Raw genomic sequence first — 12,308 nt, 5'->3', positions numbered from 1 at the left:
GGACTACGATGGGTTTGCTCACCATCACTGTCCTCATATCTAATCCCACCTTTTACTTCTACCTCCACAACTTTAAATTGACTTTCACTTTTCAGTTCCAACTTCTGAGGTTCAAAACTTCTCTTTTTCTCCCTTTTTCTCTCTCTCTAACCCTTTCTTCTGGGTAAGAATATTCTTTCTTTTTCTTCTGCTTTCAATTGGAAACTCAAACTGTTCCATTTTCTTTTCAAGCTGTTTTAATTCTTTTGCTGATTGTTCTGCAAGTTGTCTCTCTCATTTTTGCTTTTGCCTTGAATTTAAACTGCTGCATTTGCAATTGAATTTTAGCCATTTCCAAAGATTCTAAATGCATTTCTGTCAATTGTAAAAGCTGAGATATTGCTGCAATTATCTCGCCTTTCCTCATGGACAAAGGCAACCCCAACTTCATTTTGCCTGCCAATTCTGAAAGCTTTACCTTCCTCACCTTCTGTAAACCACTCCAAGTGAAAGAGTCATTATTCCACAAGGCATACCTTATTTAAACCAACCAAATGCAACATCTGAAAAGTGAACACCAACTGTCACCACTCATGTCTTTGAGTCCAATAATCCAAAACTCAAACTGGCGTCAGAGATTTTGACTTCAACAAGAGCCCCAAATTGCTATGGATAAAACCCCCACAAAATATATCAAAGAGATAACCTAGACCCCAGCCTTTATCTTCTTTTAAGGCAAATGTATGATGCTGTGTTCCAGATGTGACTTAATTGGCCACAAATTAGGCTTTAAGCAAAACACTACGGTTAAAAAGAAAATGGCACTTTATTAAAATGCTCAATGAAGTGATGTATTATTTAACTACAGCTCATCCCTTGTTCAAATATTGCAGCAACCCATAAGTACACCTTTGGCAAGACCAAATTTAGCAAAACAGATTTTCTCACTTGCTATCTCCTCTAGTCGAGGAAAAAAGGACACTGACAGAAAGAATCTAGCAGTAGAGAGAGAGCTCCAACTTTTTGCAGCAGCAAAATAAAGCTGCATTTATTAGGTTTCACTCCATAAACTCCCATCTTTAACAACTGAAAACAAAAACTAAAACACTGGGCCTCTGTGACTCTGACTCCACCCATTCATGCTTCCTTTATCTAAGTTTAAAAGAAACCCAAAGCTATTAACTCTGCTTTCCTTGGTACAGACAGCTTGGCACCCGGTTGACAACACATCTCTTCAAGAGAACCAGAAGTCTTAAGTGTATTGTACCACTAAAACACTGAATAGTACCCCAATAGGTAGGGTCACAATAAGGGTGTAAACAATAAAGTTTCAATCAGGGTTACTGTGATTGTATTTAAAAGCACGAAGTATGATATAGTGCGAAAGATGTAGAGGAACAAATCTGCAAAAAAAAAAATTGGAGGAGCAAGAATTGTAATGGATATCTTTAATTATCCAAATATAGACTGGGATAAATATTGTAAAGGAAAGAGAGGGACAAAAGTTCTTAGAGTGTGTTCAGGAACATTTTCTATAGTAGAATGTTTGCAGTCCATCAAGAAATGAAGTATTGCTAAACCTAGTTCTTGTAAATGAGATGGGCAAGTAGATCAAGTATCAGTGGGAAAATATTGGGATAGTTATCACTATATCATAAGATTTAGGGTGACTATGGAAATGGATAATGAACAATCCAAATTAAGAGTAATTAATTGAGAAAAGCTAATTTCAATGGGGTAAGAAAGGTTCTGGGTTGAAATTGTTCAAGTCAAAGGCTGATCGAAAAAAGTGGTGGCTAAACAAATGAGAGATGATTTGAGCACAGTTAAGGAATATCCTCTTGAAAGGCAAAGGTAGCACAACCAAATCCAGAGGTTCATGACATAGACCTAACTTAGAAGTGAACCCCAAAATTTTCTACAGACATAAAAGTACTAAAATAGTAATAAGAGGAGAATGGGGACGAAAAACAGGATTTTGTATATGGAGGCAGAGGTCACTGCTGAAAATATTGAATAAATGAATACTTTGCATTTGTCTTTACCAAGGAAAAGGTTGCTCCCCAGACTATGGTGAAAGAGGACGAAATTCAGTTATTAGAAGGGTTTAGAATTGATAAGGAGGTGATATTGAATAGGTTATCTGTATTTAATATTGACAAAATACCAGGGCCAGATGAGATGTATCTAAGAATACTGAGGAAATTAAGAATGAAAATTGCAGGGAAATATAGCATTTTTTTTAGTATTCTTCAACTCAATTAGTGCCAGAGGACTGCGGAATTGTGATTTTACACCCTTGTCAAATAAAAGTGTAATAATTAACAACTACGGACCAGCCAGTATAATTTTAGTGTTTGGAAACTTCTAGAAAATGTAATTTGAAATCAAATAATCAAATGTGAGTTAATTGAAGAGTGTCACCCAACAAATCTCTTAAGACCAATTAATATTAATAATGGAGACTTTTGAAAGGGTAACAGAAAGGGTTAATCAGGGCAATACTGGCTGTGACATGAAACACAGCAGGTTAATGGATATTCTTTGGGCTGAGGGAAGGTTTGTAGCTCAGTTCTCAAAGATCAATGTTGGAATCCTTGTTTACTTGATGTAACTGAACTTAACATTGGTGTACAGTGCACAGCTTCAGAATCTGTAGATGGTTAGAAGCATGGTAAACTGTGAGCAATGTACCACTTAAAAGGACATGGACTAGTGGGATGGGCCAGTAGGTGGGAGATATAGTTCAATACCAAGTAGTATAATGTGATACATTTTAGTAGAAAAACACAGGGATGCAGTGTCAAATTAAAGGATACAACTCCAAACATCCTGACACCAAAAACAAATACATAAGAATCCTTCTCATTGATTACTAAACTTAGTGATCTTGGACTAAGTCCCACTCTCTGCAACTGGATCCTCAGTTTCTTGATCCACAGGCCACAGTCAGTGAAGATTGGGGACAATATTTCATCCTCACTAACACTCAACACTAGTGCCCCCAGGGGTGCGTCCTCAGCCACCTACTGTACTCACTGTATATCCAGGACTGTGTCACTAAATACCAGACTAAAGCCATTTACAAGTATGCTGATGACACCACCATAGTCGGTCAAATCTCAGATGGCTACGAAACAGACTGCGGACGGGAGTTGGAAGACCTAAGAACAACCTAGCACTCAATGCCGGCAAAATCAAGGAACTCATTATTGACTTTTGGTGGGATGTTACTCATGCCCCCCTACACATTAACAGCACAGAAATGGAACAGGTGGAGAGTATCAAATTCTTGGGAGTGGTCATCCACAACAAGCTTTCTTGGACTCTTCATGTGGATGCACTGGTTACAAAGGCCTAACAACGTCTCTTCTTCCTCAGGCAACTGAGGAAATTTGGCATGATGGCAAAAACCATGCCAGCTTTTATAGGTGTGCCATCGAGAGCATTCTGTCTGGTTGTATCACTACCAGGTATGGCAACTGTACCATTCAAGATTGGAGACGGTTACAGAGAGTGGTGAACTCGGCCCGGACAATCACAAAGGCCAACCTTCCATCTATAGAATCCATCTACCAGGCTCACTGTCAGGGAAAGGCCACCAGCATTCTCAAAGATCCATCCCACCCTGAAATTGCTTTTCTACAACCTCTATCATCAGGGAGAAGGTACAGAAGCCTGAACACACGCATCAGCCAGTTTCAAAACATTTTTTACCCTACTGTTGTTAGAATATTGAATGGACTCTCACAAACTCTTACCATTCGCCTGTACCTATGTTTTTGTTTTTGCCGCAGTTTACCTATTATTTACTTATCTTTACTACTTAATTATGTGATCGGTCTGTATTGCTCGCAAGACAAAGCTTTTCACTGTGCCTCGGTACATGTGACAATAAATTCAAGTGTGTCTTCATCTTTAGTCCAGTACCAGGGGACACTCTTTGAAAATTAGAACCTCTCCTTTCAAGACAGAGATCAGAATTCCTTGCTCTAAGTTGTTAACTTTGGAACCCTATTTCAGAAGGGGTTGTCTTTTTAAGACAGAGGTGAATAAATTATTTTTGGCAAGGGAGTCAAAGGTTATCAGGGGTAGATGAGAGTGCAGTTTTGAAATACTGACAGATTAGCCAAAGTCTTGCTGAATGGTGGAGTAGACCTGACAGATCTGAAAGTTCCACCTCTGCTGCTATTTCATATGCTTATGCGTTAATGAGAATTTAAGTGTAAAGAATTCAGTTAATATGGAAATTTATGTTTTTGTAAAAGCAGAAATAAGTAAATTTAGCAATGATCTCTGTTCCTTTGAGGCTTACTGTGAATGGTTTGGGCCTCACATTAGTATACCTAGATGAGTTTCAGGGATTTTGCAAATTGGAAATCTTTCCATAATTTAGATGTTCCCACATGTTCTCCCATATTTTTGGATAAAGCATTGAAAATTACTCCAATGAGATGAGACCAACTATAAGCTGATTTATTTCATTAAAAATACACGAATTATTAGAAAACAGTTTTCACAGAGAGATTTAATCAATTAACTATCACTTTGCATATCATAAAATTAACAAACTTTGTGACTGCCATTATTATAAGTTAAACCCATTTTATCTATTCCTCTATAGAGGCTGTATTTGTTCATATGTAAACCTGTGACTGTCATTTAATTCTGCTTTCAACTCTAGTGCTGACAATTAACTTGCTACTGCTAATGCAAGTAAAGAATGATGGGAAAATTAAAACAAATGGAGTAGCCAATTTTTTTTAGATGTAGGGCTGGAGGAGACTCCAACGCACAGTAGAGTTTGTGGGTCAGGATGAAGCATCATCCTTGATTTTTCTGCTTGGAATCTTGTGATTCAGATCTGACGGTGCTACTGACCGAACCGTGATAGACAAGCAAATAAGCATGCAGCTGACACTGGGCTAGTCTGCTGTTTCTGTTGAGAACAGAGCAGGATCACTATCCCTAAATTCTGACTCATTCATGATCACAAAGATCTCATCTTTGCCAATCTACTTGTTACACCTGAATGGACATGCTGTAAGGCTGAATATTTCTTAGCAGATGTAAGGTCAATGATTCATTAAATAGACTGTTGAGTATAAACTTCTCAAAATGTATTCAATTGAAAAGATTGAAACATTTTTGCAGTGGAAGACAAAACAAACCTTCACTTCAAGAGAAATAAGAACAAAAGGGCAGGAAAGGTCTTCAACAGAACAGAATTGAAAATTACCTTTTCAAGGTAAGAATTTCTCAAAGTGATGACAACATCAATTGTTTTACCCCGTGAGATAATGACAATACTCCATGTATATGGCAATTGAAAACTAAATTTAAAATGTTTTAGGTGTCTATGGAATTATGTTTTGAAAACAATCATCTTGACCTGGTAATGCTTATGCTTGTAATAAAATTATGGCGTTGCAACAGCAGGTTAAAACAAAATAGTCTTTTAGATAAAAATGTGGCTGGATACCAACTCTTTGCTATGTTTGAAGTTGAAACTGCATTTTGTAAAAATATAAAATATGCTTCTTTGGAAATTAAGTCCTGCAATTACTAAATGGTAAATTGTAAACGATCTCAGGCATTGAATATTAAATTATGAACTTAACATGTTTTATTTAGTTGAAATTGAAAAAGACTAGCCAAAATGCTGCATATTCCCTCTTTACACTTATAATTTTGTAATAATTTTGTACAAAGTAATGTATTTAAAATTCACACTGTAGTTCTAGGTATCCTTTGATTCGGTAGGAGCAGGAATCTTCAAGAATTTGGGTTCAACACCCCAGATATCACGGGCATACTCTGTAATCGCTCGATCGCTGGAGAACTTTCCAGAAGAAGCTATGTTTTTAATTACTATTTTGGTCCATTCTATTGGGTTCTGTAAAAATGTGCAGATAAAACATAAAATATGCTGATTTTTTTCTAACAAAATATTATCTAATTACTTATGAACTTTCATCATAGTTTATCACAGAGGATCCTAATAAATGAAAGTGTCTATTCTTCTGGTAACCTTAGTTCAGTTTTCAACTTCTATGAAGGGGAAGTAGCACACAGCATTACTACATCCCAATGTACCGCTGCAAATGGATGTAACTATGACACATATAGGCCAAGTATTGCAAAGGAATTGAGGAGAAGTGGCTATCCTAGGCCTTTTACTTCAATTTCCTCCTCATGTTTTCCAAAAACACTGACACTTCAAAAATTTAATGTTGGGCAAATATACCTCAGACAGGTGTGGGCCAGGAACAATCCAAAAAAACAGAGAAGCTGTTTTTCCAAGTGTTTAAAAATGCTGTTCTCTAAGGATGGTGGTGTCGCAGTTGCAAGTGTCGCAGTTTAAGCTGACATTGGAAATGCATATTATCTGTACTAATAAATGTAAACTTTAACTGCTGATGTTCCAATTCTTCCCAACACAAGGAAACTGTAGGATGGGTTCTCTGAATGCCAAAACCTTTGCCTATATTGTAATGGCTGGTAAAGCATATCCAGCTTGCATACTTCTTGTTCCCCATATTAGAAACATAGGCATCTGCTTATTGCTTGAAAAATAGTCATACCTCCATGATATGCTCCTTCCTACAAACTATCTTTCACTACTAGTTAGATGCCACCTATATACTTGAAACCAGCACTATTTCTCCTACACTTTACTTTTGTCCAAAAGTTAACTTGAATATAAACTAAAACATAATTTCGAACTGCGAAACATGCGTGTTATTCAACTTAATGTGAACAATGCTGAAATAAAGGCTAGGTCCAGATTACTTAAGTGCTTTATGTAGAGCTTTACATTAAAATGTGTTAACAGAATTGAAGGAGTACAATATTCTGACCTGGTATAACTGGTTGACTTTTTCTTGAATACTGATATAGGATTCAAAATCAGCAAACACTTTGAACCTGGGATAAAAAGTAATGTGAAACATTGTTAAAATATAGAAGAAGGCTATTAGAATTGAATTATAAATTACAAAATTGAAATTACTCAGCATTTTAACAAGTATTAGGAAATCTGGAAATAGAAAAACACCCTTTTTAATTCCACTTCTGAAATTGTGTAGAAAGTGGGACAAGATTGTCACTTGCATCTACTTTCCTGTTAAGACATTATTGGTTGAAGCACAGCTGGTGAGGTCACTTAAGCATCCCAGAACTTGCCTGTTACTCTCAATATAGGATGTTGGAAGCCCTAATCAAGACTTACTTGCTCCATAAAACACCTCCGAATAGGTTAATTAGGGAATATCAAGAGTGAATTCCAGGATTGAAATCTGGTGGAGGTGAGGCTCGGTTTCTTAACTATCACTTTCTATGAACACTGATCACGAGCAAAGCATCAAGTTTAGTTTTTGGGCTGTTTAATATTTTCACTTCTAATTTTGTTCAGTTTAGCTGCAAGCAAAATCCCTACCTTCCCCGCATTGATACTGGTGCCTCAATTTTGCTAAACATATTGGTGACCTCCATGTGAAATTTGATGACACTGTGAATTCAGCACTGGGGCCAGTCAAGAGGTGAAAGTTTAGTTCTTGCCCAAGTTCCAGTGAGGAACTTTTGTGGTCACTTGACTAAATATGTGGTAATAACTAGAAAATGAAATAACGGCATACATGAAGCTTCAATTGTAGTAACACCGTTAACCTGTTATTTGATTATAATGGCCCAAAACTTTCCAGATGTTTGATGTAAGATGCACATCAGAACCTTGTGAAAGTCTTGACATGCTGACCACCGTGGAAAGTGAATTTCTGACAGGCAATTCCTCAGCTCTCTGGGTCCCTCTATAAAACATTCTCATTCAAGTAGATTAATCCCAGCTGACCAGAAATGTTTTCCCTTTAACAACCTCACTATCCGTCTGACTAGGCTGGTCCCCAATCTATCATCATATCCATCGACTAACTTTATCCATTTGCGTCACCAACCCTACCTACTGACCTTACCCATCCACGCACCCTTAGTTTACAAGAAATGTTAGATATAATATAGATTACCATGTTTGACCGTGATCCCATTTGTCTGTACATGGTTTATATTCCTCCATTCCCTGCCTGTTCATGTGTCTGTGTAAATGCCTCTTAAAATTTGATGCCTTATCTACTTCTACCACCTCCTTTGAAAGCACATTCCAGGAACCTACCACACTATGTAAAAAAACACTTGACTCTTACACCTCCTTTAAGTTTCCCCCTCTCACCTTAAACATATGCCCCTTAGTATTTGATATTCCCACTCTTGGAAAAAAGACTTTGACTGTCCATCCTATCCATGCCTTTCATAATTTTTAATAGACGGGCAGGAGGCAGGAAGAATACAGCAAGCCAAGGAAGTTTCAGGAGTGGAGAAGTTGGCGTTTCGAGTGTAACCCTTCTCACGATTGGGGATAGATGTGGGGGGAGCTGCAGATAAAGGGGGTAGTGGGAGCAGGGTGGTGAAGTGGGGATAGGTGAAGACAGGCAGAGGGTACGACCTGGTTGGTCAATGGAAGGAATTATTCCAGTTGGTGGCAGAGAATATTGAAAGTGATAGGGTGGGGCTGTGAAGGGAGCCGGGGGGTGGGGAGGGAGATTATTTGAAATTGGAGAACTCAACATTGAGTCCTCCGGGCTATTGGCTGCCCAGGCAGAAGATGAGGTGTCGTTCCTCCAATTTGTGCTATGGTTTGTTTTGGCAATGGAGGAGGCCAAGGATGATCACGTCAGAAAGGAGCAGTTGGGCGAATTGAAATGGGCGGTGACTGGGAGGTCCGATTGGCCCCTGTGGATGTGGCTGCGATACTTGGTGAACCGTTCCCTAAGGTTATGTTTGGTCTCCCCAATGTAGAGACCACATCAGAAGCACTTAATGCAGTAAAATATGTTGGAAGAGAGACATGTGAATCGTGTCTCACCTGGAAGAGAGACATGTGAGACGTGTCTCACCTGGAAGGACTGTTTGTGGCTTTGGATGGAGATGAGGTGTGTGATGTTCAGGTAGGTTTTGTTTCTTTTCTGATTGCAGTGGGAGGTATGGAGTATTTGCGGGGATTGGTGGGGAAAGTGGCACAAACCAAAGACTGTCGAAGGGAATGGTTTTTGCAGAGAGGGGTGGGGAGGGGAAGATGTTCTTGGTGATGGGATCTAGTTGGAGTTGGTGCAAGTGTTTAAGGATGATGCGTTGGATGTGGAAACTGGTGGAGTGGTAGGTGAGGACAAGGTGTCTTGTCTTTAGTGCATTGGGGGTGGGTTTAGAGCAATGGAACAGGGAGTGGAGGTGGTGTGGCGGAGGGCTGTCTGGATGACGGAGGGAAGAAAAGCATGTTGGTCAAAATAGGTGGACTTCTGGGATTCGGGCAAGTGAAATGTCTCCTCGTCTGAGCAGATGTGACAGAGGTGGAGGAATTGGGAGAATGGGATGGTTGGGGGTAATGGAGAAATTGATGCAGCTGTCATTTCGGCAGTCTGCAGTGAAGAGGTACAAGGCTGTCAAGTCGTGTTCAAGTGGAGGAGGAAGGTTGAAGGCATGAGAAGGGGTTGTCCAAGGGAGGTTGGCAGTTTTTGTCAAAGAAAGAGGCTCGGAGGCGGAGGCGGTGGAAGAAAAGCTCCACTTTGTGCGGATCCGGAATTCGTTGAGGTGGGGGCGGAGGAGTATGAATGTGAGCCCTTTCCTGAGGAAAGTCACTTCAATTTCTCTACCACCCTCACCCGCTGCATCCTTACCCCTCCAAATGTGCAGGACTCCACTTGTTCTGCAACAATCCTCGGTTCACCAGCAAACTGCCTCCCCCATACCCATCCCCCCACCCCAACAAAGGTGGGATGGTGGTTATCTGGAGAATGGTCATCAATGTTGCAGAGGTCAAATGCTAACTCTTCAACTTCATGTCCTACCTCCCCTTTGCCCACAACCCTATCGCAACCCATCAGGCCAAAATCTGTCAGACCACACTGTCAGAGCGAAGATAATTTTGGCTATTGTAAAGCCGAATGGACTGTATCAGTTTAAAGTCATGCCATTTGGTATGAAAAATGCACCAGCCACATTTCAGAAACTAACCAATAAGGTCATTGCCAGATTAGCCAACTGTGTCGTATATTCAGGAGACCTGGTGAATTTTAGTCACACATGGAAGGAACATTTGCAACATTTATCAGACTTGTTCATTCGAATTCGGAAGGCAGGCTTGGTGATAAACATGGCTAAAAGTGAATTTGCCAAAGCTGAAGTCACCTTCCTGAGCCATGTTATTGGACATGGACAAACAGCCCCATCTTCTTGTCCCACCTTTTCAATACAGTCTTCCAAATATGGAATTGGATGTGCATCAGTCTTTGTAACTGCATTGACTTTGTGATAGTCCACACACAACCATTGGGCACCATCTGGTTTTGGCACCATTATTATTGGTGAGCTCAAGTCAATTTAACTCAATTCCATAATGTCATCTTGGAGCATGCATTCAATTTCCTTTTGAACCTGTGCCTATAAGGATGTTGATTAATCAGAACAGCATCTCCTATATCTACATCATGCATAATTAGGTTAGCACTTCCCAGTTTATTACCACATATCTCCCTATGTGATAGTAATAACTGTATCAGATAATTTTGATTTTCCTCTGGAATGTGCGTCGGAGGCTGAGGGGTGACCTTATAGAGGTTTACAAAATTATGAGTGGCTTGGATAGGGTAAATAGGCAAAGTCTTTTCCCTGGGGTCAAGCAGTCCAGAACTAGAGGGCATAGGTTTAGGGTGAGAGGGGAAAGATATAAAAGAGACCTACGAGGCAATTATCACGGAAGAGGCGGCTCCAACTCCAGCTTGTCTGCTAATTGCAGCAGCTTGGTCCTAATCATTTTTTTGCAAAACCCCCAAAGTCCCTTCTTCCACCCCAAGAAAACTCTTGGTGACTGAAAGAGCCATTGCTATACCAAACATGGTTTAAACCATCCAAATTCAACACCTGGAACAAAAAACACTAACACCTACCACTCGCTGCTTTCGAGTCCAACAACACTAATCCCAATTTGGAACTACAGAACAAATCCCACAAGGAGCCCCCAGTCTGTTATAGACCAGGCCAGACCCCCCTCCCCCCTCCAACACATTTCAAGCAAGTAGCCCAGACCCTAACTTTGCTAGTTGTTTTAAGCAGGTGTAACATGGATATTCCAGGAATAATGCAGCTGGCCAATCCACTTAGTTTTAAACAAAACAGAATTTATTTACAAGATTACCAAATGAAACATAAACAAAAGAGAACAGAATACAGAATAACTTAACCTATCTGAAAACCCAACAGATTATCTCAACTTAGTGATGCTGTTCCAAATACTTGCAACAATAAACACCCCTTGGCACAAAAGGTAAAATCAAACACAGGGTCTCACAGGGGAGATGTCAGAGAGAGGGTACTAGCATGGACCTGCTTCTTTGGGTCTGCTGCCTCAAATGAGTACTGTGCTAAAACCAAACCAGAGAAAAGCTGAGCTGGAACAACTGGCCATTCCCCTTTCTTGTCCAAGTGTTTTCCTTTTAAAACTTAAAAGCCTTTTACCTGAGGCAGTATCTGTTAGCTATAATCAAATTGGCCCTAAAACTCTTCAACTTTACAACCTTGCTGGAAAAAAAGTCAAGGACAGCATAACCTTGTTAAAGGAGCAGCATTGTCACAGAATGCAATCTGCTCCAAAACACATTAGGAAAGGAGAAGGAGGAAAGCTGGGAATGAGTAAAGAGAACTAGATAATACTAAATCACTGAGAGAGGTAGAATTGGGTCTTCATATTTGGCAGAAACAGATACAAAAGATATAAGACATTAATGACTTCTAAAAGTCATTAGGATTGTTACCTATCATGATGAAAAAGCATATTCAGAATATCTCGGAAAAGTTCAGGTTGATTTGGAGAAAAATATCCACTTGCAATCTGATCGATCACTTCTTTCAATTCTGGAATTTTTTCATAATATTGGGAAGCATTATATCTGGAAACAATATCAACATAAGTTAACAATCTGATATCCTGAAGCAGGACAGACCATTGAATGCAATTGAGGTTGAGGAAATAATAACTTGAGAAATAATAATAGATATTTAACAAAATATTTTATGAAATTGGTTTCAGGAAGAAAATCACATTTCTCCTACTTAGCAGTTAAATTTTGTAGCGATCTTAGTACATCATCTTGTGTACTTCTTTTCAAGATTAGCCTTTCGCCATCACTGCTTATATTTTCCTGCCATACTATGATAATGAGTATTTAATTCAATGTTAGGTATTACTAAGAAAATTAGGTATTAGAAGAGATTCAAAAACTGCC

At 39.3% G+C, this 12,308-nt stretch overlaps 1 protein-coding gene across 1 annotated transcript in view; it reads right to left on the bottom strand.

The window, feature by feature from the left end:
- LOC132818191 (glycogen phosphorylase, liver form-like) overlaps positions 1-12,308 on the bottom strand; it is a 167,607-nt gene that overhangs the window by 41,937 nt on the left and 113,362 nt on the right. Inside the window, exons 18-21 of the mRNA XM_060828968.1 lie at positions 11,838-11,972; positions 6,840-6,906; positions 5,728-5,875; positions 152-266 (exon numbers count right to left, since the gene is read on the bottom strand). Of these exons, the coding sequence (XP_060684951.1) occupies positions 152-266; positions 5,728-5,875; positions 6,840-6,906; positions 11,838-11,972 (465 nt within the window). The remainder of the gene's footprint in view (positions 1-151; positions 267-5,727; positions 5,876-6,839; positions 6,907-11,837; positions 11,973-12,308) is intronic.

The sequence above is a fragment of the Hemiscyllium ocellatum genome, chromosome 8 (assembly GCF_020745735.1).
Source record: "Hemiscyllium ocellatum isolate sHemOce1 chromosome 8, sHemOce1.pat.X.cur, whole genome shotgun sequence".
In the NCBI taxonomy this organism is placed as follows: domain Eukaryota; kingdom Metazoa; phylum Chordata; class Chondrichthyes; order Orectolobiformes; family Hemiscylliidae; genus Hemiscyllium; species Hemiscyllium ocellatum.
The sequence above is the reverse complement of the archived record's forward strand: the minus strand, read 5'-3'. Positions and strand labels throughout refer to the sequence as shown.